This window comes from Lutra lutra, chromosome 5 (assembly GCF_902655055.1).
Source record: "Lutra lutra chromosome 5, mLutLut1.2, whole genome shotgun sequence".
Taxonomy (NCBI): Eukaryota; Metazoa; Chordata; class Mammalia; order Carnivora; family Mustelidae; genus Lutra; species Lutra lutra.
The window spans coordinates 120,057,325-120,084,965 of NC_062282.1; the positions used below are offsets into that span (position 1 = coordinate 120,057,325).

General features: G+C 38.1%; 1 protein-coding gene across 17 annotated transcripts in view; it reads right to left on the reverse strand.

Annotated features, from left to right (window-relative positions):
- Positions 1–27,641, reverse strand: part of MCTP1 (multiple C2 and transmembrane domain containing 1) — a 521,742-nt gene that overhangs the window by 270,236 nt on the left and 223,865 nt on the right. For all 17 annotated transcript variants that reach the window (XR_007127466.1, XM_047730108.1, XM_047730107.1 and 14 more), the window contains exon 2: positions 22,962–23,076. Coding sequence is in view for 16 of the 17 variants with exons in the window: in XM_047730108.1 (XP_047586064.1) it covers positions 22,962–23,076 (115 nt within the window). In the remaining variant the exon portion in view is untranslated. The remainder of the gene's footprint in view (positions 1–22,961; positions 23,077–27,641) is intronic.

Below are 27,641 nucleotides of genomic sequence, written 5' to 3' on the forward strand. Positions count from 1 at the left end.
TCACCAACAGAGGCAAAGATGGCAGGTACAGGACAGTAGGAATTGTTGTGCATCCTTGTTCCTATCCTCAACACCGTCTTCCCTTCTCTTCTCTGCCAGGGTATGGAAAAGCCCAGGACCTGCACTGGCAAGTTTCACAAAAACTGTAGAACCAACTAATCACTACATTTCCTCGTGATCCACTCTTCCTTGGCTTCTGCCTTTTTGCCGAACTTGCTATTTTTTCCATGCCCATTAATATTCTGTTACTTTTTAAAGGAAGGCAGGGCTTTTTCCTAATAAAAGATTTGAGCTAGTTTGCAGAGTGAATGAATTCCCCAGCTGGTATACTTTTCCTTTTCTGAAATACATTCATGCGTTCAACAATATTTACTGCAGCCTACGATGTGCTAGGCATTGGGGATTCGGTAGAGCAGAAAACTAAGTCTCTATTCCCAAGGAGCTTTCATTCTAGGGGAGGTAAACTGCTAATAAGGCGGCGGATAATATGTTATGTGCTGATCGGTCTGTGCAACAACATAAAGCCATGGGTAGGGGATGGTGATCGGAGGGGCCTCCTATTTTAGACGGGATGCAGACAGAAAGCCTGCACTGGAAGGAAATATTTGAAAAGGGACCCAAAGGAACGAGGAAGAATTTCAGGCAGAGGAAGCAGCAGGTATGGAGGCCCTGCAGAATTCTAATGTGGACCAAGACCACACTAGTGTGGACCACTAGAATTCTAGCGAATGACCAAGAAAGTGAGCGGGAGGAGAGGAAATCAGAGCTTATTGAAACAACAGATCATGTGGGGTCTTACAAAACCTTGGTAAGGCCTTGGAGTCTTTCTTAAGTGAGTTAAAATAGAAGAGCAAGTGAATAAGTAGACTAAAATTATTAAGATTTTCCTGTCTGATGTCAAAAGACCCATCTTTGATTAGAGAATACACCAACACCTGAAAAATAGGATGTACTCAAAGGGCCAATTATAAAAGGGCAAGTATATTGTTTTCTTCAGTTACTCAAAGTAATTTTTAGATTTAAGACTAGCTCGTCTGGGGCGCCTGGGTGGCTCAGTGGGTTAAGCCGCTGCCTTCGGCTCAGGTCATGATCTCAGGGTCCTGGGATCGAGTCCCGCATCGGGCTCTCTGCTCGGCAGGGAGCCTGCTTCCCTCTCTCTCTCTCTGCCTGCCTCTCTGTCTACTTGTGTTCTCTCTCTGTCAAATCAATAAATAAAATCTTTAAAAAAAAAAAAAAAGACTAGCTCGTCTGCAATATTTGGACAAAGGCAACCTAAAGGTTAATAATGCATATAAAACAAATGTGAATTTTTATATTTCTCATCTTCATGTCTACACTATATCCTTTAAAATTTAGATTTCTAAGCTATATATGATACAGTATAATTGGATATAAAGTATATTCAGATACTGTCATGACTCCTGTTGATGTCGATATTATCTTATTTTGAAATTAGTATAAAAATAAAATAGATTTGGCAACCAACATTCACCACTAGACTATCATATTTAAGATAATGAGAATTCATTCAATGTTAATGGTGTGCTCAGCACATAATGAGAGTCATTACTGGAAGCTGGTGGTAAATGTCCTCCCTTCTGGGGCAGTAAGAATTCTGAAACGTACTCCCAAGATTTCTCATCTCAACCCCTAGACTGTAAGTATGATGAGATCTCATTTCTGTGATTATGCTGTTTATAGGACAAAAGGGATTCTCCACATGTAAGTAAGGTTACTAATCAGTTGACTCTGAGTTCATCAAAAGGGAGACTGCCAGGGAAGAACCAATCTCATCTAATTTCCTTTAAAAATATAGTGTTTTCTCTACTTGGTAGCAGAAAGTCACATTTGAAGCATGAGGGGTTTTTGACATCCTATTGCTGGACTGAATATAAAGGGAGCCACATGACCTGAGGCTAGCTTCTAGCAGCTCGAAGAAAACCCTGACTGACAGAGAGCAAGAAAACAGGGGCTTTACTCCCATAGCCACAAAGAAACGAATTCTGCTAATACCAAGAATAAACTTGGAAGTGGACCCTGAGCTCCAGATACGTGTTCAGCCCAGCTGACAACTTGATTCTGACCTTGTGAGACTCTGATCAGGGAACCCAGTCATGCCGAGCTGATTCCTGACCTACAGAACCTGGAACTGTTAAATGGGTATTATTTTAAGCTGCTAAACTTGTGTACATTAGTTTCAAAGCAATGGAAAACTAATGAGTCGACCTTGAAAAATATAGTATAACCAGAGAAATTAAAAAAAAAAAGCCAGAAGGAAACATATTTGAACCTAATAAAAGCCTTCTTTATATTAAAAAGAGTATCAGTGTATTAGCTAGAGGGCTAATCATAACAAAGCAATTAGAAACATATAGTGATTAAACTGGAGAGAAATTCATTCTCCTTTTGCAAAACCACAGAGCAAGAAGTAACTCTAAGGCAATTTAACAATTTTGCCATTCTCAACGTGTGGCTTCTGACCTTTGGTCCAAGACAGTTACTCCCCCCTAACCCCCCAGTTTTACTGAGATATAATTGTGTAAGTTTAAAGATGTATAGTATTTCTCTGCTTTCCATGTCTCGTATCAAAGTATCCACTTTGGTTTGACCTATTAGGACCTTGGCTAAACTTTAGTCATTTGATCATGATCAGGTTTACTAAGAATGTAATACAGGTTTTTTGTTTTTTCTTCACTAAGGACCAACAGTTCACACTTCAGAGCACTTGAGCACGGCACTTAGGTCTATTTGTGATTATTATTTTTATTTAAAGAGTTGAGACATGTTGCATGCTTTCTACATGCCAGGCATTGTCCTTGTCACTTTGCATGTCTCAACTCAGCAAATCCTCAAAATAATTTTATTTTATTTATTTTTTTTTTTTTAAAGATTTTATTTATTTGACAGAGAGAGATCACAAGTAGATGGAGAGGCAGGCAGAGAGAGAGAGAGAGGGAAGCAGGATCTCTGCCGAGCAGAGAACCCGATGCGGGACTCGATCCCAGGACCCCGAGATCATGACCTGAACCGAAGGCAGCGGCTTAACCCACTGAGCCACCCAGGCGCCCCTCAAAATAATTTTTGATTATTATTGATTTGATATTTGATAATTAATTTGATAATTAATTTGATTAATTATTAAGAGAACAAAATATGTTCTCTTATTGTTTTATAATTGTAATTATAAAACACAGGGCTGCTGTGTTGCAGAACTCAGTGGATCCCTGGAACTGACGATGTGCTAGGTGCTGTTCAGGCTAGCCGCTCTGTAAATGTTCATGGATAGGAATTTTTAACACTTGTGCACTTTCTGCTTTTTGTGTCCCTTTTCATATCCATGGTGTTCTGAGCAGTTCTGACTTAGGCTGAAGATCAACTCTGCAAAACGCATTACTTAGAGAGTTTCAAAAGGGAGTACAAATTGAAAATAGAATCTTAGGCTGAAACAGGGAATAATATTTCAGGGGCAAGGGACACGTGGGTGGCTCAGTTGGTTAAGCGTCTGTCTTTGGCTCAGATCACGATTCCCGGATCTTGGGACTGAGTCCTGCACTGGGCTCCTTGCTCAGTAGGGAGGCTGCTTCTCCCTCTGCCTGCTGCTCCCCCTGCTTGTGCTCTCTTTCTGACAAATAAGTAAATAAAATCTTTAAAAAAATTTGAGGGGCAAAAGAACATAAGAGAAGACTTTTAATGATGGAGTAATTCAGGGTATACCTTGGGACTTCCTCGGGATAGTCTCCAGAACAATTTGCATAACCTGAACAAATAACTTAATGAGTATGCATAGAGAATAAGAGCTACACTCCCTCATTTGTGTTTACAACATCGCTCACTATTTTTGATAAGTCAGAGGCATGACTTCATGAAAGCCTAAAAGCTTTCCCTGTTGAATATAAGACAGTTTGGAAAGCTTCTTAATGTTGAGTGTGGTTTTTCTCAGAGACTCTTATGGGCTTCCTCTGTTTGCTTAAGACTTTCCCGTTTAATTATGCTCTCATTATGAAAGGAAGTAAAAATTATAAAGTCCAAAAAACTTGATTTTCTCTTTGCTACTATCAGAGACATTGATCCTGTTTGACACAGACACTGTACCTTGTGACAAGGCTCTGTAGAAGCTCAAGAATTACATTCCAGTTCCAGCAGCATTGTTCTTCTCTGCTAGAGCTGTGTGTTTATTTTTACATTCAACTTATTTATTTTCTTTAAAGTTGTTTCCCTATAAATTTATTCAAGTAGTCTCTTCCAAGCTAAGGCAAATCTACTTTTCATAGATACTAAAAGCACAGAAGATTCATATTAATATTTATTCTTGAGATAGAGATATAGCTTTTAAAAATACTTTAATGTTAAGAGATATTGAGATAATGTTAAGAGTTACTTTTTTTCTGGGCTGATTTACAAGTCTTCACAGAATAGCGATGTATCTTCTGAGTCATTTCAATCTTCCCTAACCTCTACGTTTCTTCTTAGAAATGTGACAATTGATTTCTATTGCATTCAAATGATTGCTGTCTCAAGAATTAATGAATATATTTTCCAAATGCTAATGCTTTAGTAAAACGAAAGTGCTCTTTAGTAATTTTGTGTGTTGGATATTGCAAAAAAGATTTTTGGAAGGAGGTTTTTGAAAACGACTTGGCATCTGATAATTTTTTTTATTATTTTTTATTATTTTTTTAAAGATTTATTTTTTATTTATTTGACAGAGAGAGATCAGAAGTAGGCAGAGAGGCAGGCAGAGAGAGAGAGAGGCGGAAGCAGGCTCCCTGCTGAGCAGAAAGCCCGATGCGGGGCTCGATCCCAGGACCCTGAGATCATGACCTGAGCCGAAAGCAGAGGCTTAACCCACTGAGCCACTCAGGAGCCCCGGCATCTGATAATTTTATATGTTTATTTATCTGGTTCCCTACCTTCTAACCTCATTAAGGGAAATTATCTTAAGATTTGATTAAGGTCAATGGCTCAAAGAGTGGTTTGTGTGTGTGTGTGTGTGTGTGTGTGTGTGTGTGTGTGTGTGTTTTATTTGTTTGTTTTTTGTTTTTTTAGTAATATTTTCCAGGAAAGCTGATGGACAATTGGGACAGAAAGACACAGATCCCTTTTGTTTCTTTTTAACTTAGACCCCGTATTAGTTTTCTCATACGGTGTAACAAATTACCATGAACATAAGGACTTGCACAACACACATTTGTTGTCTCGAGGTTTCTGTAGGTCAGGTTTGGCTTAACTGAGAGCTCTGATCAGAGCCTCAGAAGGCTGCAGTCAAGGTGTGAGCTGGGCTGAGCTCTCATCTGGACCTTGTAATCTTTAGGTTGTTGGTAGAATTCAGTCCCTTACAGATCTAAGACTGAAGCCCTTGGCTCTTAGAGATCATTTCTCTCCATTGTTAGTTCACAATATGGCTGCTGGTTTCTTCAGAGTCAGCAAGAGGATCTCATTATCTCAGGGAGGGCTCCAGTTTCTTTCAGAGGACTCACCTGATTAGGCCAGACTCACCAAAGATCATAGTCCTTTGATTAACTTAAAGTCAATTGACTGGGAACATTTACTAAATTTGTAAAAATCCCTTCAGAATTGCTATATAACATAATATACCATAATCACAGGAGTGATAGCCTCTCATGCCCACAGATTCCACCCATACTAACAGGGAGTGAATTAATAAAAGGACATAGATTATTAGGGGTCAGTTTAATTCTGCTTACACCACATGCCTTAAATCCAATTTTCTTGGACTAGAACAGATCAAGATGCACACAAATGTAAACATTAAATTAGAACAGACATTGGTTCAATGCATAATTTACTATATTCCAGTCCTCATCACAGGCTCTCCAGCTAGAGGCCCAAAGCACAGATAAATTACAGAATTTTACCAACCTGAGGCCTCCCTTGGCATGGCCCAGATCACAATTCCCAGGGACTTCCTCTATTACTCTTCCTACCAATTATGCTGAACTTTATGCTTTGTCTTCACAAAGCCATAAACCAGATCCTACCATCTACTCCCAAGCATGACACCTAATTGTACATCAAAGCATAGGAAGAGCCTCATAAATGTATCATAAATTTGAAACCTATGAAGTGAAATTACATGTGCTATTAAGCAATGGTAAATCTGAGATGTTCTTATTTTTGTGAATAAAATTTTAAGAACAATTTCTTGTGTTCTTGTGACAAATTAAAATGTTAACCTTGTTCAGTTTTTTTTCCCATTACCAATACTCTACATCAATATATTTCAAGAGTAATAATTATCCATTTGATTTGTGTTGTCTATCTATGCTACTGATATTTTGGTACATATGATGGAGTCAAATGAAAAACCTATCGACTTCCTCTATGACATCTATTATTCATAACAGCAAAGAACATTTTTGTTTCTCAAGGTTGTTGAATCAGAATAGTGAACGTGAAATCAGTAAAAATAAATTTCAAATAATTTTAAATACTCTGAAGTATGAATTGCTTTCTCTAGTTTTATTTTTCTTGCCATCTTGAAAACTGATAATGATTTCTTTCCAGAATTACATTTTAATGATCTCTGAGTTCAATTCCAACATGATTAAGGAAATATGGTTAGAGTATTTAAGGAGAAAATACAAGCTTTGTGCATTTAAAAGTAAAAAAAAAAATATGAGACATAGCCTCAGCATCACAAAAGCAATTGCCTTTTTCAATTTTTAGCAAGAACCCTGCTTTTCTCTCCCTATGAGACAGAGTGGCCATTGGTGCTGGAATAAATAGAACAAAGACACACAATGAGCAGACTGTCGATAGCATAAGTTGAATAAAAGAGAAATCCTTAGAAAACAAAAACTGTAAAGCTGAATATCAGAACCAATTAGAATATATAATACTGACTAAAAATAGTAGTGAGAAAAGTCTTTGCAGCCTCTCATTCAGAAATATTCACTAATTTGACCAATACTACTTCAGTTAATATCATGCTAATAGTAATTTGTTGGTAGGAATGATGGAAATACAGATATATCGTGTTTTATTGCACTTTGCAGATACTGCATTTTTTACAAATTGAAGGTTCTGGCAATCTTGCCTTGAGCAAGTCTATTGGAGCCATTTTTCCAACAGCACAGGCTCACTTCGTGTCTCTGTGTCGCATCTGGTAATTTTCACAATGTTTCAAATTTTTTCATTATTACTATAGTTACAGTTATGGTGATCTGTGACCAGTGATCCTTAATTTTATTATTGTAATTGTACTGGGGTGACATGAACTGTGTCTATATAAGACAGTGAATGTAAGTGATAAGTGTTGTGTGTGTTCTGACTATTCCACTGACTGGCTGTTTCTCCATTTCTCTCCCTCTCCTCTGTTTCCCTATTTCCTGAGACAACAATAATGAAATTAGGCCAGTTAATAGCCCTTCAATGGGTTCTAAGTGTTTAAGTGAAAGGAATAGGTTCACAACTTTCATTTTAAATCAAAAGCTAGAAATGATTAAGCTCCGTGAAGAAGGTACGTTCAAAGGTGACACAGGCCAAAAGCAAGGCCTCTTGTGTCAAATAGCCAGCCAAGTTACACATGCAAAGTAAAAGTTCTTGGAAGTTAAAAGTGCTACTCCAGCAAACGTAAGAATGATAAGAAAGTGGAATAGACGGACCGCTGATACTGAGAAAGTTTTAATAGTCTGAATAGAAGATCAAACCAGCTACAACAGGCCCTTAAGCCAAGGGCTAAAACAGAGTAAGGCCATACCTCTCTTCAATTCTATCGAGGCTGAGAGGTGTGGAAGCTGAAGAAGAACCGCTGGAAGCTAGCGGAGATTAGCTCATGAGGTTTAAGGGAAGACGCTGTCTCTATAACACACAAGTGCAAGGTGAAGAGGGAAGTGCTAATGGAGAAGCTACAGCAGGTTATCCCCAAGACCTAGCTAAGAGAATGTATTAAGGGGGCTACGCTCAGCAACAGATGTTCCACATAGATGAAACAGCCTCATATTGAAAGAAAATGCCATCTTGGATTTTTATAGCTATTTTTATAGCTTCTTGAGAGAAGAAATCAATGTCTGCCTTCAAAGTTTCAAAGAATGGGGTACCTGGCTGGTTCAGTCAGAAGAGCATGTGACTTTTGATCTCAGAGTCATGAGTTTAAGCCCCATATTGGAGGTAGAGTTTACCTGAATAAATTAAAAAAAAAAAAAAGAGAGAGAGAAAGAAAAAAAATCTCAAAGGACAGGCTGACTTTCTTATTAGGGGCAATGTGCCTGGTGACTTTAAGTTGAAATCAATGCTCATTTACCACTTGGGAAACCCTGGGGCTCTTAAGAAATATGCTAAATCTTCTGCCTCTGCTCTGTAAGTGGAACCAAAAAACCTTGATGACAGAATATATGATTACATAATATAGTTTACTGAATATTTTAAGCCCACTGTTTAGGCCTACTTCTCAGAAAAAAAATATTCCTTTCAAAATATTAATGCTCATTGACAATGCACCCAGTCACCCAAGAGATCTGATGGAGAGAGATGTACAATGAGATTCATGTTGTTTTCATGACTGCGAACACAATGTCCATTTTGCAACATGTGGATCACGGTGTAATTTCAACTTTCAAGCCTTATTATTTAAGAAATACATTTTGTAAAGCTATAGTTGCCATATGTACTGATTCCTCTCATGGGTCTGGGCAAAGTAAATTAAAAACCTTCTGGAAAGGATGCATCAGGCTAAATGCCATTAAAAAATTTGTGATTTGTGGGAACGGGCTAAGAGCTCAACTTGAATAGGAGTTTGGAAGAAGTTGATTTCAATGCTCTGGGATGACTTTAAAGGCTCTTCAAGACTTCAGTGGAAGAAGTCACTGCAGATGTGGTGGAAACAGAAAGGGAACTTGAATTAGAAGTGGAGCCTGAAGATGGGGCTGAATTGTTGCATTCTCATGATAAAACTAATAGATGAAGAGTTGATTCTTCAGGATGAGCAAAGAAAGTGGTTTCTTGAGACAGAATCTGCTCCTGGTGGAGATGCCGTGAAGACTGTTGAAATGATAAAAGAGACAGAATATGACAGAAACTTAGTTGATGAAGCAGCTTCAGGATTTGAGAGGATTGACTCCAATTCTGAAAGAAGTTCTACTGTGAATAAACTGTTATCAAACAGCTACAGAGAAATTATTTGTGAAAGGAAGAGTCAATCAACTTGGCAAACTTCACTGTTGTCCTATTTTAATAAATTATCACAACCATCCCAAACCTCAGCAACCACCACCCCGATCAGTAGCAACCATCAACATGGAGGCAAGGGCCTGAACCAGCAAAAAGATTACAAATAGCTGAAAGCTCAGATGACTAGCATTTTTTAGTAATTTTTTTTTTTTTCAGAGAGTGAGAGAATATGAGGGGAAGGGGGCAGCATAGAGAGAATCTTAAGTAGGCTCCACGCCTGGCATGGAGCCCACTGCGAAGCTCAATCTCATGACCCTGAGATCATAACCTGAGCTGAAACCAAGAGCTGGAAACTGAAAATGCTGAGCCACCCAAGCACCCCTAACAATAAACTATTTTTATTTTTTTTTAATTTTTAAAAGATTTTATTTATTTATTTGACAGAGATCACAAGTAGGCAGAGAGGCAGGCGGAGAGAGAGGGAGAAGCAGGCTCCCTGCTGAGCAGAGAACCCGATGCGGGGCTCGATCCTAGGACCCTGGGATCATGACCTGAGCCGAAGGCAGAGGCTTTAACCCACTGAGCCACCCAAGCGCCCCCACAGAGATTTTTGATAACTATGTTTTCTGAGTCCTTATTGTGAAACCTGCAGTTGTATTGTCATTTGTGTGTAGATCTTTTTTTTTCCTTAAGCTGCTTTTAAAATATTTTTGCCTTTGTGTTCTGGAGTTTTACTATAATGTCTGGATCTAGAGTTCTGTTATTTATCAAGCTTGCTAGAAGTCATATTTTGGACACTTACGGATTTATATCCTTCGTCGGAATTGAAAAATTATCCTCCACTAACTCAGTATCTATTTCTCCTCCTCTATTCCATGGAAATTCATAAATGAGATTTATTATTCTTTTCCCACATCTCTCAGTCCCAGTTGCAGAATTTCTATCTCCTTGTTTTCTTGTATTACATTCTGGGTTATTTATTTATTTATTTATTTGTTGATGTATAATGAGCATACAGTGTTATATTAGTTTCAGGTGAAACACCATATTGATTCAATGAGTCTTTGCGCAGTGGTCATCATAACTGTAGTCACCATCTGTCACCAAACGTTATTACAATATTAACAACATATTCCCTATGCGGTACTTTTCATCTCCATGGCTTATTTATTTTATAACTGGAAGTTGGTACTTCTTAATCTCCTTTATCTATTTCTCCCATTTTCCAGCACACTTCCCCTCTGGAAACAACCAGTTTGTTCTCTGTATTTAAGCATCTGTTTATTTCTTTGTTTGTTTTTTTTAAGACTCCATGTATAAGTGAAATCACATGGTACTTGTCTTTCTCTGTCTGATTTAGCATAATATCCTCTCGGTCCATCCATGTTGTTGCAAATGGCAAGATCTCATTCTTTTTTTTATAGCTGAGTAGTACTTCATTATACACACACACCCACCCACCCACACATACCCCACATGTTTATTCATTCATTTATTTACTTCCATATCTTGGCTATTGTAAATAATTCTGCAATAAATATAGGGGTGCATATGTCTCTTTGAATTAGCGTTTTCTTTTTTTTCAAGTAAATACCCAATAGTGGAATTATTGCATCATATGGTAGTTCTATTTTTTTTCATTTTTCGAGGAAATTTCATACTATTTTTCATAGTGGCTGCACCAATTTACATTCCCACCAACCATGTGCAAGGGCTTCTTTTTTCCTACATCTTTGCCAACATTTATTTCTTATCTTTTTGATTGTAGCCATTCTGACCAGTCTAAGGTGGTATCTCATTGTGATTTTGAAAGGATAGCTGTTTTAAACTTCAGACAATGCTGCATGCTATTCCACTTGGATTCTTCCTTGAATAAAATTTTACAGTTCCAGTAAAGTTCTAGTATCACCCATAGTTGTATTACTTTACATACTTATGCTAAATTAAAATGGAGACAGAGCAAAATACTTGATCTCCATAGAGTAGTGTTTTTTTTTTTTAATAGACTTAGATTTTTAGAGACATTTTAGTTTCATAGCAAAGTTGACTGGAAAATACAGAGTTTATACTCTTTGCTCCCCACACAAGCCTAGTTTCCCTCACCATCAACATCCTCCCCCACAATGATAACATTCCCATCAGTAAATCTACACTGACCCATCATTTTCACTTAAAGTCCATAGTTTCCATCAGGGTCACTGAGTAATTTTTGTTTACATATTTTGTCAACACGTAAATATATTTGAAATGTAAAAAGCATCAAATTATAAGGATAACATCAACACAGTAAAAAGAGTGTCTTATGCTTTACAAAATTAATTATATTCAATCTCTAAAATGTATCACCTATCATTTCATATATACGGATGTATGTTGAAGATACACACATATTGAGGAAATTTAAAATTGTTTTTTACAGATACCAGATTAGTTGTTGCCTAAAGTATAAGGAGAAAATTTACCACAAAAGATCATAAGGGATGACCCAGCAATTGCACTGCTGGGTATTTACCCTAAAGATACGAATGTAGTGATCCGAAGGGGCATGTGCACCCGAATGTTTATAGCAGCAATGTCTACAATAGCCAAACTATGGAAAGAACCTAGATGTCCATCAACAGACGAATGGATAAAGAAGATGTGGTATATATACGCAATGGAATACCATGCAGCCATCAAAAGAAATGAAATCTTGCCATTTGCGACGATGTGGATGGAACTAGAGGGTATCATGCTTAGCGAAATAAGTCAATCAGAGAAAGACAACTATTATATGATCTCCCTGATATGAGGGAGAGGAGATGCAACATGGGGGGTTAAGAGGGTAGGAGAAGAGTAAATGAAACAAGATGGGATTGGGAGGGAGACAAACCATAAGTGACTCTTAATCTCACAAAACACAGGGATGATGGGGGGAGGGGGGGTTGGGGGGGTGGGGTTATGGACATTGGGGAGGGTATGTGCTATGGTGAGTGCTATGAAGTGTGTAAACTGGGCGATTCACAGACCTGTACCCCTGGGGATAAAAATATATGTTTATAAAAAATAAAATTTAAAAAAATCATAAGGGAACTTTCTGAGGTGCTGGAAATTTTATATATATATACATATATATATTTGGTGCTAGTTATGACTATATTTTTCTGTCAAAGTCATTAAACTGTGTAAGTTTGGACCCTATGTAAATTATACCTCAATGGATATAATTTGAAAAAAAAATACAATTATTTGTTAAAGAGATTTGTGTAATAGAAGACTGGTAATCCAGAAAGAAAAACAGTCACTGAGTATAGCATCTGTTCTCAACATAAGGTAGTAAAACATGACTGACTTTCTGGATAGATGGAAGGTTTTGTCTCACCCAAACTGAACACATCCTCTCAAAAAGGGTCTGCTTTTATTCTGCTTTTGAGTATTTTATGACTATGGTCAATTGTTGAAAAAAAAAAAAAAAAGACCAAGAAAACGAAAGAGTAGTAAGGGGTGGTCATATCTAGACAACTTAAGACAGCTAAACGATTTCTTGTTCTACCTTTGTTGTTACGGTTGCTATAAAGGGCTGTGACTTTGATTAATAACACAGGCGAGGCTGTATATACTTCTCAACTTTTCTGAGTACTTCTGTGCCTGACCAAAAATTCTTTTGATTTTGCTGTTCTCCAGGGTCAGGTCCTAAATTCAGACTTATAAAACTGACAAGGCGTTTTTTTTTATACTGACTCTGGTGCTTCCTAAACAACTCCTAGGTAGCTCTAAAGGCTTGGAATCACATCGTCTTGAACCTCTTTCTGTGGCACTTACGAACAAGGAGGAACTGTCTGATAAAATTAGGCACAACTGGAATACTCTGTACTTTCTTAATTTTCCCAATGCTTGCTCCCTCTTCTTGAGAATATGACCTCAAGGCTATTCTAGTTCTCTATTAAACTGAAGAGATGGTATGTCAACTATGTTCCTAGGAAGCAAACGGTAAAAATGATCTCCTAGTTGGTGAATTTCATCTGGCATGGGAGGAGGCATAGAAACACGTGACAGGAAGCTCTATCTTTTGGCTTCCGTGAGTGTAATGACTCTTGGAACTGGGCATGTCCACAAATAGCTTTGTCTACGGAGCACCTGGGCAGCTCAGTCAGTTAAACATCTGCCTCAGTTGGGCAGTGATCTCAGGGTCCTAGGATTGAGCCCCTAGTTGGGTTCCCTGCTCAGTGGGTAGTCTGCTTGTCCTTTTCCCTCTGCCCACCGCCCCCAACCCTGCCCAGGCTCATGCTCTCTCTCTCTCTCAAATAAATAAAATCTTAAAAAAAAAAAAGCTACATCTATGAAGTAGTTATAAGAGATACCGGCTCCTGTGAGAAATGAGGCATTTATACCAGAGTGGTTCTCACACCTGCTCAATGTGATCCTGTCTTCTTCCATCTGCACCTTGTCACCTGCAGGGCCAAGGAAGACAGCTCCCAGATGGCATGTGGGGGTTGCCACGTGGACTGCAACAAGGGATAGCTGTGCCATTCTGCTGTTGAGTTGTGGTCCCTGCCCTGTATCTTCCTGAAGAGATATCAAGTATGGCCTTGGATAGTCTTGTGAGGCTGATGTTCAGTTGAACCTAAGGGTCATATTGGGTGTGGGATACTGTTTTTCTGGGATAGGGACTTAGCCAAGGCCAATTTTGTATAGATGATAAAGTATTATTCTTCGATATGCTATTACATGCCCTATTGGGATAAGGGGAAGCATGTTCATAGTCATGCACGTGACACAATGGATGTCAATAAATTACCTCGAGGAAGATTTTATTTGTAGTTTTAAAGTGCTTTTATCAACTGGATTTGATTTTGGTGCACACACTACTGTACTGATTGTAAGGCTTTGAAGATTTGCCAATGTCTTCATTGTACATAATACATTTCCCCCTCAGGGTAATCCTGATGATAATCAGTAATCACCTAAATGATAGTTATCCCCAATTGCTTATGTCATCACTTCCAGCAGGGGATTCTACTGTCTTCTATACTGAGATGATTGGTTTCTATAATAAACTCATCACAAACATTCAGTGTCATCAACAGGTGGCCTCTGTTCTCCCCTCATGCTTGTCTCAAGGTCCCTACTGTAAGTTAAAGACTAGACATCGTGTCTTCTGAAAAAATTACACAGTGAGTCCCAGATCTTGACAGAAATGACTATTGACACTGCTCAGAATCAGCCCATGGATACAGGTTTCTAAGTGTAAGCTGAAACTGCCACCATGAGTGAATACCTCATCAATGTGCCAGGAGACTTAAAAGTTGGGATTTCCAGAACTATTTTGCTCCAAAGACAGATGATTTTGTGAAAGCCGATTATCAAGTAGGTTACCTAGATCAGCAATAGAAGAAGTAGGATCTTGGGGAAATGAACAGACACGGTTTTAAATATTGGTATTCTTTTTAGTGGCTTATTTTATATAAGGCCTTTACTCAACCCCACATTTAGAAGACTAAATTAGTGCTAATTAGAATAAATGCCTCTTTTTAAATAATCTTATTCAATGGGCCTATAACCTTGTAAGTTTTGGCGATAACAAACAGTTGTACCAAAAATGTAAACTCATTTTTAATTAGGGTGTTTTGCCAATTTGACATTTCAAAATTTGTGGAAAGGATAATTTTGATTACTTCATATGATCCAATTTCAGGGACTATATAACAAAATTCCTGAGAATATTTTTCTCTATGAGCACAATACATCAAAATGCAGGAACACATTAAATTTCCTTTATTCTAATATCAAAAAGGACCATAATTTATAAGAAATCTAAATATGGAAAACTATGAATATGAGCTAATTAACCTCTGGTGAATTGAGGACAATGTCTAATAAATGGAGCTCAGAGACCCATTTTTAAAATTACTTAAGCTTAAAATCATCTTTTGTTAACAGATGCTGAATTAAATTATGTTTATTTTAAATCAAATTCATCTATAGAAAATCAAATCAGATTTCAAAAAAACCCACCATTGGCAAAGTCTGTGCAGATTCTGAGGAAAATACAATGCATATTGATTGACCTTGTGGATAGACTCCTGAGAATAATGTCAGATATTGTACACACTGCCTTTCCTGGGTCCTTTTACTTTTTGTGACATGCACTTACTTGCAAAGGTTCAATAAGAATTGGTCCTTCTTCCTATCTAAATATAATTAAGCAAAGTAAATCTGTAGGCATAATAATATAAGAAATAGCACACTTAAAAGTAGATATTATTTAGTTAAATGTGATATGACTATATTTCATGTATAGAAACATTATCTTCAGAGTCTTTTCCAGAGATGGGTGCAGTCGTGGCTGTGTGGCTTAAAGAGTTTCAGATTTGCATTTGGTAAAGAATGTCACTTCTTGGCCAACCATGGGAATTTTGAAGAAAGGAACAGCCTGGTGTATACAGCGCTGCAGACCACCTGGGGAAGAGCTACTAGACTCTTTGCTCTGGCTCAGGATAAATGGAGTGTTAACAACCAGTGTTAAAATCTTTCTAGGACAGTGGTGAAGTCCTGGAGTCATTTACAAAATCTCAGGTAGAAGTTCATTGTCAGGGTTCAGTAATTGTAAGGCTTTAGTTATATTAACATGTAGCAAGGGAATCTTTGCATGTCAATGAATGATGTTTTTTGCATCTATGAAAATAAGACGGGAAAAACAGGACAGAATACATGTGTTCTGCAGAAGCTTACTGATCTATATATGTATGTATATACATACATATATAGATACATACATACATACATATATACATATATACCAAAAGGTGGGTGAATGTGTTGGGGTGGCGGCTGCCCTTATAGCCAAATCCTGTGAAGATGAGAGGAAATATATGTAAACACCAAATATTGTCCCTGAGGCATAATTCACACTCAGAGACTAACTCTCTTGAAAACTTCTCATAAATTACATCTAATGACAAAATTGCTGGCAGGTCCTCCAACTTGAAAAGGGCTTGTTTATACTTAGAATACAAAATATGTTTCAGTTTTGTAAAATTGAATTTATTTTGGGAAAAAAAGTAATTTCTAATCATTTCCTCAGAACTGGCTGTCTGTTACTGCTGTTACTGATATAAGGTCTCGGTTAGGCAGGGTTCACTAAACTGCGAGGCGAGTGGAGCTTGCAGGGTTAAATCTTCTAGATCCTTTCCCATCCCCAAGTTTCTAGAATTCTTACTCCAGCCTGAAAACATTGTTCTTAGAGCACTCAGAAACTTTCCTTTGGCGGTGACACATCACACTCAAGAGTAGAGTGACTGGAATTCTCTAACTCTACTCAGCATAGGGACTTCTAACATGGTTATAGATAGAGTCACAATAAACAATTCACATAAATCATTTTTTTTCCCCTGCCGACAATCTAATGTGTCATTCAAATGTTAAATGCCATAGTTTACTTCTAAGACCTTCTTTTTTTAAGATTTTCCTTATTTATTTGACAGACAGAGATCACAAGTAGGCAGAGAAGCAGGCAGAGAGAGAGGAGGAAGCAGGCTCCTCACTGAGCAGAGAGCCCGATGTGGGGCTTGATCCCAAGACTCTGGGATCATGACCTGAGCTGAAGGCAGAGGCTTTAACCCACTGAGCCACCCAGGCACCCCCTAAGACCGTCTTTAAATGACATAAAACATGGATCACTTCTTTGATTATTTAAATTTGTTCCTACTATTTGAAGAGAATCAGTTGTCCTCTGTAGTGGAATTACTTGGGTTCTCCCGAAGATACATCTAAGTCCTAACCCCATGCCTGTGAATGTGACCTTATTTGGAAATAGGGTCTTTATAGGTGTACTGCCGGTATGAATCATGAGATGAGATCATCCTGGATTTAGGGTAAAAACACTAAATCCAACTACTGTCCTTATGAAAGAAAGGGGCAGAGACTGGAGGTGTGGAGAGACAGAGGGAAATGCCCTGTGGGGATGGAAACAGGGTCCGAGTGATGCTGCCACAAATCAAGGAATGTCTGGGATCAACAGAAACTAGTGGAGTCCAGGAAGAACTTTTCCTAAGGGCATCTGGAGGGAGTGTTGCCCTACCACATCCTTGATTGTTTGACTCCTGGACTCCAGAGCTGTGAGATAATAAATTTCTGTTGTTTTAAGACACCAAGTTTGCACTAATTTGTTAAAGCAACCCTAAGAAATTAATACATCTTCCACTGTACAGATTACAAGAAATCGAATTGTAAAAGGCGATTGCTATCACCGGACATAAGTACACATATAGCTCTTACTTTTCTAACAATGCAAATAATCATGTCAGGACATTACATTCAAATGTGATAGATTATAATATGGTCCCCCAAAACCTAATCCAATTAAAATATAAGTGGTGTTTTTCTAATAATAACCAGACATTGTGATTGTCACAGGGCTGCCAGATAAGATAAGGAACTCAGTTAAACTGAAATTTCAGATAAACAATATATAACATTTTAGTAAATTATGTCTTAAATATTACATGAAATATATTTATTTGACAAATTTTTATTATTTTTTTATTAAATAAAGTTGACATGTAATATTGTGTAAGTTTGAGGAGTTGGGCATGTTACTGATAAATTTATAAACTGTCACATGTTGTCATTGTAGCAATATATTACATAGTTACAGTACAATATTATTATCTGTATTCATTGTACTGTGGATCAGCTGAGATGTATTTATACTAAAAGTAATGTGTTGTTCATCCAAAATTCAAATTTAATGAGGCATCCTGTATTTTTATTTGCTAACTCTGGAACCTTATGATTGCAGCAGAGATTGTACATAACACTTCAAATCACATAGCTAATAAAATGTTGAGCTTGACTTTGAAATTATGTGCATCAGTCTCTTTAAGATCATGTGTTTTTAGTTCATCAGGTTGCTTAAAGCAGACATGATAAAACTTAGCAAGAGGCAGTAGCATTTCTAGAAGTCGTCTTTGTTGTTCTGTAAAAAAGTTTATAAAAATGGAAAAATAATGGCCAGTTTTGACTGCTAAGCCCAACTCCATGTCCATCATGCATGAGGGAAGATTCTGGAGATGAGAAGTTCAAACAACACTCTAGCTATGGCAGTGATGGCCAAGTGATTTCCCATCCCACTAATTCCATGCCAGGGTGATATGGGACAGAGCGGGGATAGGCATTTGGTTTTGCTGGGCAGTAGGTGAGGGCATCAATGTAATAAATGATAAAAGTACAATTTATGCTAGTTTCAAGAGTTATAAAAATATTTCTGCTGACAGTCACCTTTTTCCAAAAGCCACATGGCTCCCAGGTACTATGACTCTTAAATCTCAATAGTTCTTTTGCGCTCCCTCATTCACGATGCTACCAGACATTCCCCTAGGTGCCTCTGATATTTTCCTTTCCTTCTCCAGTTCCCCACCCACAAACCCAGTTCAGTGCCTCAAAACTATACCCGCACATCCCTGAAGCATTTCTTAGCTTGTTTTCTCTCTTCCAATGATCTATCTCCATTTAACTTTCTTCTATGTATACAAATTCACAAGTGTGAAGTCACCCAATACGACCTATTCAATCACAGGCTTAACATATCTGTCATTCACAGGTGGGTCCAAGATCAATTTTAATCAATCTGATACTTGACTCAAGTTGTTTCCTTTGTTTAAGTATCTCCTCTCATATCTATTCAATAAAAACCTCATAAATGTTAGGCCAGGTAAGTAAAGCAGTGAAGTTGGATTGGAGTTCGCACTTGAAACACACTGGGATATTCTTCACTTACACAGAATTTTTTTTTCCCATTTTTAGTAAGAATATGGCCCTCTCGTCAACTTCAAAAATTCCTCTTTGAGGCAGAGACAACTGTTGAGAGTGATTTGCAACCGTAGGAAAGACAGCATATGCGGACAGTGCCATCCTAACTGACAACTGTGGAGACAGGGAACGGTGGGATGAGATCATGCAGCCCTGTCCACAGGGCAGCCGCTACTCAGGTCAGACACTGGCAGAGTATGTCTGATCAATGTGATCATGTTTTCTCATGATCACCCTGACTTGATGCATTTTTTGACAAGACTGTCAGAGAAATGATGTGCCTTTCTCAGTGGAACATATCAGGAGGTCCATGTTGTCTCTCTCATTACACATGGATAAGATGGTATCTTCCAAGTTTCTCCACTGTAAAGTCACTATTTCCCCCTTTGTAATTCCTATGTATGTTGTTAGGAAATGCTTTGAAATGATGCAAATATACCATGTCTCATCACAATTTTGCACCTATAATTTTAGCATCTATTGATGACTTTTGCCAGGAAAATATTACTTACTGTTGCTTGTTAAAAGGTGATTTTCTATTTTTATTTTCCCTTCTACATTTGTTCATTGGAATTCCACCATAAGGAAAAGCTGTACCTTCTCCCCCACTTATTTATTTATTTGGTTATTTACTTACCAGCATGAACCCATATTTATATTATTTGATGGATTAGAATTCATTATTACCATCATTTATTTTGTTGCTGAAATTGCTCACATTTTGATCACTAGGAGCTCTTTAAAGTTGGCTTCTATGTTGTTTTGACATCATGCCATCAATTTTTTTAAATTAATTCCTTACTGTCTGGAACTGCAAAATATTTCAGGCTCATCTTGTATTATCCCTGGCCTAGATCTGCAATCAACCATTTCTCCAGGAGCAATGTTTACTTTTCTTGGGAAAATTGTATTTAGAAACTAAAATCTGGGCCCAACACGTATCTCGTGCTACTCTGTCATTACATGTTTGCAATTGTTTCTAGGTCCTCTTAGTACATAGATATAGGAAACACACACACACAGAACTCTACCCATTTAATTTCTGTCTATCTGTATATGTATTAAAAACCATTGGTTCATGGGGCACCTGGGTGGCTCAGTGGGTTAAAGCCTCTGCCTTCGGCTCGGGTCATGATCCCAGGGTTCTGGGATCGAGCCCCACATCGGGCTCTCTGCTCAGTGGGGAGCCTGCTTCCTCCTCTCTCTCTGCTTGACTCTCTGCCTGCTTGTGATCTCTGTTAAATAAATAAATAAAATCTTTAAAAACAAAAACAAAAACAACCCGTTAGTTCATACTGATGCGTCTCTAAAACCAGAAGGTTCATTGCAGCTTTCCCTTGTTCTACGTTTGTAACTTCCTTCTCCAACAGTGGAGAAACTGGCTCTCATCATCTACAATATATTTATGAATCTGTTCAGTCCCATTATACACATTAAGTAGTTTCACAATTGATAGTCATGCTCTAGAGTACATCATGTAGAGAGGTTTTTTTTTTATTGTTTTGTTTTGAGTTTTATGGTGTATAATCCAAATATTGTTTTACATGGTCACTTAGTTGTTTTATTCCTCATTCCCCTAAGGAATGGTTTTAGTTACCATCAATTTTGGGTTCCTCCTACATTCTAATTTATATTTACTTATTTCTTTAGTTGGTTCTGAAATATTGCCATAATTAAAGGATTAGAACTATACAAGTTTTACTCAGAGAAAAATCTCTTCCTCCTTTTTACCCCATTCCCATCACTCACTCTTGACACCTGTTCTTACCTACATTATGTGTGTTACTAATGTCAGTAGTTTCTGGATTTTACTTCCAATATTTCTTTTTGAATAAATGGGCAGATACAACACTCCCTTCTTTCTTACATTCCATACTGTCAATAATCTTTTGTATTTTGCCTTGGCACTTAATAATAACCTGTGACTCCTTTCTTTTTTTTCTTTTTAAAGATGTATTTATTTATTTTGGAGGGTTGCTGAGGGAGAGGGGGAGAGACCATCTCAAGCAGACTCCATGCTGAGCAAGGAGCTTGATGAGAGGCTCAATCCCTCAACACTGAGATCATGACCTGAGACAGAATAAAGAGTCAGAGACTTAATCAACTGAGCCACCCAGGCACCCCCTATAACTCTTGTCATATCAATTCCTAGAGATTTTCCTTATTCTTCATTTTATAGCTGCATAACATTTCATCATGTGGATGTACCATATTTTATTTAACCACCTCTCCTATGGATAGGTATTTTATAATTGCAAACAATGTATTAAATAATTATGTGCATATGTATTTAACATTGTTGGGAGGGCATATCTAGGACTAAGATTTTGATCTCCTGATGGCTGATTTAATTCTGTTTTAAATCAAATGATGCAGGGACGCCTGGGTGGCTCAGTTGGTTGGACGACTGCCTTCGGCTCAGGTCGTGATCCTGGAGTCCCGGGATCGAGTCCCGCATCGGGCTCCCAGCTCCATGGGGAGTCTGCTTCTCCCTCTGACCTTCTCCTCACTCATGCTCTCTCTCACTGTCTCTCTCTCAAATAAATAAATAAAATCTTTAAAAAAAAATAAATCAAATGATGCAACAGAGTGTAACTAAGAATACTCCTCAAACTAAAAAAAAAGTAGTATACATATATACAACAAAATAATACTGTGTTAATATCATTATTTTCTTTCTCTAATCTAATTATAACTGTTTTTGAGACAAGCAGTTCAATTCAATAAAAATTTGTCTTCAGCTACTTAACCAGATGGTTAATTTTGAAAAATAAATGTGTTAAAATTCAACATTCGACACCTTCATTCACTGGCTTTTACTCAAAAATCAAATCTATTAGTTGTAAAATTTCTAGTCTTAAAAAAACCCACTATTGGGGCTCCTGGGTGGCTCAGTGGGTTAAGCCGCTGCCTTCGGCTCAGGTCATGATCCCAGGTCCTGGGTTCGAGCCCCGCATCGGGCTTTCTGCTCAGCAGGGAGCCTGCTTCCTCCTCTCTCTCTGCCTGCCTCTCTGCCTACTTGTGATTTCTCTCTGTCAAATAAATAAATAAAAAATCTTAAAAAAAAAAAAAAAACAAAAACCCACTATTATACTAAATTATTTTCTCCATTTTATTCTTGTAGAGACAAGAGACAGAATTATAAACTGTCGCCCTAATTTGGTTCCTTCCGCACCCGAAGTGTGGATGTCACATAGGGTGGGAGCAGAAAAACAAGACTGCATGAGGTCAGGAGCCCTTTTCAGGTGGTCTGACAACTGTTAGAGGCTCAGGGGCTCCCTCCTTTCCTTCCTGGAGGAGTTACACTCAAATTCAGCTTTCTTTGGAATTGGAATTGTGGGTCCTTAGGGCCCTCAGGCCACCCCATCCTGAATAGCGAGGATTTTGAGCTGTGAACAGGCTGCTCCACAGTCCACCTCTGATCCATCCCTGGGGCTGCCTCCAATGTGGGTTCAAGGAATCCCTAACGTAGCCCAAGGCTAGTTCACCAGGAGACTGCCTTGAGATTTGGAGTCCAGAAACTAGAGAGTATTTTCCTTGTTTCTTCTTCCGTCATGGCGTACTGAGACTACTGCCAGTTCCAACCAACACTCAGAAAATCGCTGGTGGGAACCTCCAAAGTTTTCGCAAAATGTTTGCCCTGGATTCTGCAATTTCAGCAGATTTAACCGGCAAATCCATGCAGCAAGCATTTCAGGTCTGCCAAATGGGTTACTTCTGATAGGGTTCCAAGTATGTGCCTCATCTACTAACCAATTATGTCACTGGTAATATATAAGGTGGAGTCTGATTTGTCAACAGTTTGGTAGGGACCATACTGTTTGGGTCAAGACCAGTTCAGAGTTTTTGAATTTGCATCATAACCTCTTCCTCCATGGTCTCAGGGGACAAATAAAGCTTCAAACCTTATTGTTGAACCCAACCTTCTAAAAATCATAATATTAAAGTTGATTTTTTTTGAAGTTAAGCAACCATAAGGAAAGCAAAATTTGCCAAAAACACGTAGAATAAATTTCCAGGTGATGTTATTCTTATGTTCTTACCTCCTCGATCTCGGGCAGCTAAACTTTGACCCCTTCTTAATGTAATGTCCAATTGGTACATTCCGGGATCAGCCAGGGGAACATCTGCATTACTGGTTCCAGCAGTATTTATTTTCTGAAAAACAAGATATATTACAAAATATTAAATTTATTACCTCTTTCCTATTTCCTCCAGTGGGGGACCATATATAGCTTCTCTCAAACTGGAAGAATTAGTCAATAAAATGAATCATCTTGTGCATTACCATGCCATAATCACCCAGTTCTCTGAAAGTTTTTAAATTCATGAAATTCTTTAGAGTCAAAATAAAAACATGGCACTTATAAGAATTCTTGTTTTAACTCAGATTCGAGATAACAAATATAATATGAAAAACATTCCCCATGGATAACCCCACATAATTCAACTAAGGAAGACTACATAGGAATAGTGTCTGAAATAAAAATACGACCAGTGATGAATGGATGGAGAATAAAGGTATGCGAGAGCAGCCGATTTCCATACAAGTGAGCTGAAAATTAAAGTGATTTTTTCAGGTAACTGTGTTGACTCATTTGTCTATGCAAAATGGTCATACTGATGGATTACACACTGCTATTTCAACCCTGGCATAAAATATGATGTAATTATACAGAAATAAATGTATCCAGCATTTCAACAGTATTTGTAAGAAATAAGTACTCAGTGGGGCTAAATTTCTAGTGCTGCTTTCTGTAGAATTAGAGTGCACAAGCTATTTCTAGAACTAAAAATTTTTGCAAGGCTGCCCCTATAGAATATCTTTGTAACAATATACTATTAATTTACAAGCATTAAAAAATAAACACTTGCAAGGAGAATAACTATATTAAAACAACACAAAAGAAACAGAGTAAAAATTGTATAGGTCATATTTTATACTCAATGCCACTTTGAATACAACAGGAAAACTGACTTTTCTTCACACATTTGACATGATTTACATTCCTATAATTTTTCTTCCAATTCAAAAAGAAATATTCTTGGGGTACCTGGGTGGCTCAGTGGGTTAAACCTCTGCCTTCAGCTCAGGTCATGATCCCAGGGTCCTGGGATTGAGCCCGCATTGGGCTCTCTGCTCAGCAGGGAGCCTGCTTCCCCCCCCTCTCTCTGCCTGCTGCTCTGCCTACTTGTGATCTCTCTCTCTCTCTGTCAAATAAATAAAATCTTAAAAAAAAAAAGAAATATTCTTTTGTTTTGGAATAATATGCATGGATAAAATAAAAATGTAGATGCCAGTCTGGCTCTTCTACAGTTCATATGAAATACAATTATAAAGCAAGGTTTTTTCCCCCATGCTTCAAGACCAAGTAAGAAGCTTTCCTATAGGAGCAATTATCATTTAAAATAAGAAGCAGCACAACTTTGACAGATAACCCAAACTCCTCATTTCTCCTCTGGTAACAATAAAAAAGATTTCACTTCTCTTCATGGTACCCCTGTTCCTATGTATGAAAGCACGGTGCCTGCAGTGGCTCAGGCTAGAAATCAATGAGTTCTCCTTGACTTCCTCATTTCCCTCTCCACCACAGGTGAAGAGTTGCCATATCCCATCCACTCCATTTCCACCTCCATTCCATCTCCCAATTGTCTTTTTCTTTTAAGTCCTATTACCCCTAATTTGGATCTGGCCTTGAGACAAGAGAGGAACAAAGGGGAGATGATAGTCTTGCTCTTCTCTCAAACATTGGCTCGCCCCACCTCCTTGGCGTTACCAATTCTAACAATTTAGGGTATATCCTTCCATACTTTTGAAGGGCTTGTATAAACACTGATACCTGTAGGTTTATTTTTCTTTCAGTTTGCAGTTATTGTCTTTTAAAAATATAGTACTTGGGGCACCTGGGTGGCTCAGTGGGTTAACCTTAAGCTCAGGTCATGATCCCAGGGTCCTGGGATCGAGCCCCGCATCGGGCTCTCTGCTCAGCAATGAGCCTGCTTCCCTGCTCTCTCTCTGCCTGCCTCTCTGCCTACTTATGATCTCTATCTGTCAAGTAAATAAATAAAATCTTTTTAAAAAAAGATAGTACTAATATTTTGCCTATTATGTCACAAGTTATTGAATTTTAAAATGTCATAGGGACTTTGTTAATCAATACATGCGGACCTATCTAGTTTTTTGTTCAAGGTACCTCATTTTCCACATGTGGGGGTACCATAATTTCTTCAATTATTGCTCTATGGATGAACATGTGAGCTGGTTTTTGTACTTGCCACTGTAAGGACTTCTACTTTTATTTCACTGACAGGATGAATTTTTCCAAAAAAATTTATATAGTTCACACTACTATTGTAAGTATACAAGATATGTATTTCCCCATCCTAGTTAACATTGGATGTTACTAATTTTCAAGCTTGGAGAACAAAAACCCTTTAATATAAATTTCCAGAATTATGGTAGGGTGTCTTATAACTAGTGTAAATGGCAAGAGTGACAACTGTTCACTGCACCACAGAGAAGATGCCAACCTGGGAAGATAGTGTTGGGTCCCCAATGTTGGGTCCAATAATGGGTCCATGGTCAAAGGAGCGAGACTGATACAAAGCGAAGGTCAAGCAAAGCTTTATTTACCGCCAAGCATCAAGAATCAAACCGACCATCAAACAGACCAGGCGGGGCTGCCCCTTACAGAGAGGACAGCCCCTTACAGAGAGGATGACCCCTCTCTGCCTCACAGACTAACTTTTATAGAACAAAGGCCATGTGGTTGAGCCTGGCCACACACAGGTGGCCAATGAGATTGCAACACACAAAGAAAGCTGCACAGTCATGCTAGGTCACACATGGGTGGCCAGTTGAACTACAATTCACCCCATAGTAGACATTTGCACTAGGCTATCACCTTGGTGAGAATTGGCCCCCAAAAGGTGGGGCCCACACTCCTTGGTAGCTAGGGAGACAGTATATGCACCCTACTGATTGGATGTCTCCACCTGACCCGACTCATCCCTGAATTCTGGCTGTTATCTCTACCTGATGCTACCCACCCTTGTATTTGGGCTTTGTTACCTGGGACTTGTTTTAAATAAGTTCCCCTGGGGGGGGGGGGCGGGCAGGGTCAATTTAAGTTTTACTGCATAGACAACAAAATGGCTGTTCAAAGGAGGTGGGGCCGCTCTGGCTAAATAGGCCCTTACAATAGGAAGCCAACTGAGGTCTTCTAAACAACTTTTTGAAAAACAGTTTGAATGTGAGTCTAATAAGCAAAATTTAAATTAAAATCCAGAAAACATTTGTTAGGCTTCAAGTATGTTCCGAACCTTTCTTTAAGTTCTTGTATGTACATTATTTTGAAATAAACGAGCCCATGAGTAAATATTTACTGTAGATAGATTTACCACTTTTTAAGAAATGGAATAAAATCTACAGGGAAAGAGACATTTTCTACTCACTCTACATCCTCCTTTAGTATTTCGACAGGTATTTTAAGGGCAGAAAAGTTTGAATGCTCAGTTGGCTGCATACTTGGTAGTTTTCATTGTTCTATGCAGTACCTCTTGAAGTTTAGAGTTAATAATTTATAGGTACCTGGTTAATATTTTAAAATGTACATTATGTTATATGGCAAGGAAGGAATTTTCAAAGGTAATTTTAACTATATTAGGTTTTTCACTTTCATTGTTTTAGAATTTAACTCCCAGTTAAGAGATAACTTCACTGGACTTATATTTACTGGCTTTTTAAAGCCTGAAAAATATTCTTCTGTGAGAGTGTGCGCGTGTGTGTGCATGTGCGTGTGTGTGTGTGTGTGTGTGTTTGTGTGTATGTGACATTTCCTTTATCCATTCATCCAATGACAAACATTTAATTTGTTTCTGTATCCTGGCTATTGTGAATAATGCTGTAATGAACTTGGGAATGTAGATGTCTCTCCAAGATAATGATTTCATTTCCTTTGAATAAATACCTGCCCTCCCACTCTTGTTCTCCATGTCTTCCTTCCCAGTCTTCAGGGGTCATTTCATTAGCACTTATATCTTTCTTGTCCATTATCACATTCTATCTCAAATGTCATATTTGCCATTCTATATTGCAAGTTTTTAAAATCAGGGAATAGAGTATTAAAGAATCAAATTGAACACAAATTTTGACAGAGGCAATGAAAATAGAAAGATATCTTTAAGGATAAATGATCTAGCTGAGTAGACACAGACATGGAAGTAAATAACAAAGTTGGGTTTCATAGGCAGTTTGTTTCTTCTCTTTTTCTTTCTTTCTTTTTTTTTTTTTTTAAAGATTTTATTTATTTATTAGACAGACAGAGATCACAAGTAGACAGAACAGCAGGTAGAGAGAGAGGGAGAAGCAGACTCCCTGCTGAGCAGGGAGCCCAATGTGGGGCTTGATCCCAGGACCCTGTGACCATGACCTAAGCCAAAGGCAGAGGCTTAACCCACTGAGCCACCCAGGCACCCCATTGTTTCCTCTCTTTTTCTGTATTCAGGGATGGCATCTGAGCTGTTTTGGCACTTTCTGTTATGAGGAACTTAAGTATACCCTCAGAATATTTTTCTAATATATAGTGCTATAGGCTGCCATTACCAATTAGTCAAAATTGGCACTTATAATCAAACTCTGTCCAGTCAAGACCTTTAATTAAAGACAGACTGCCACAATGGAGTAATTAAGTCATTGGGAGAGGAGGAAAGAAAGACCAGTT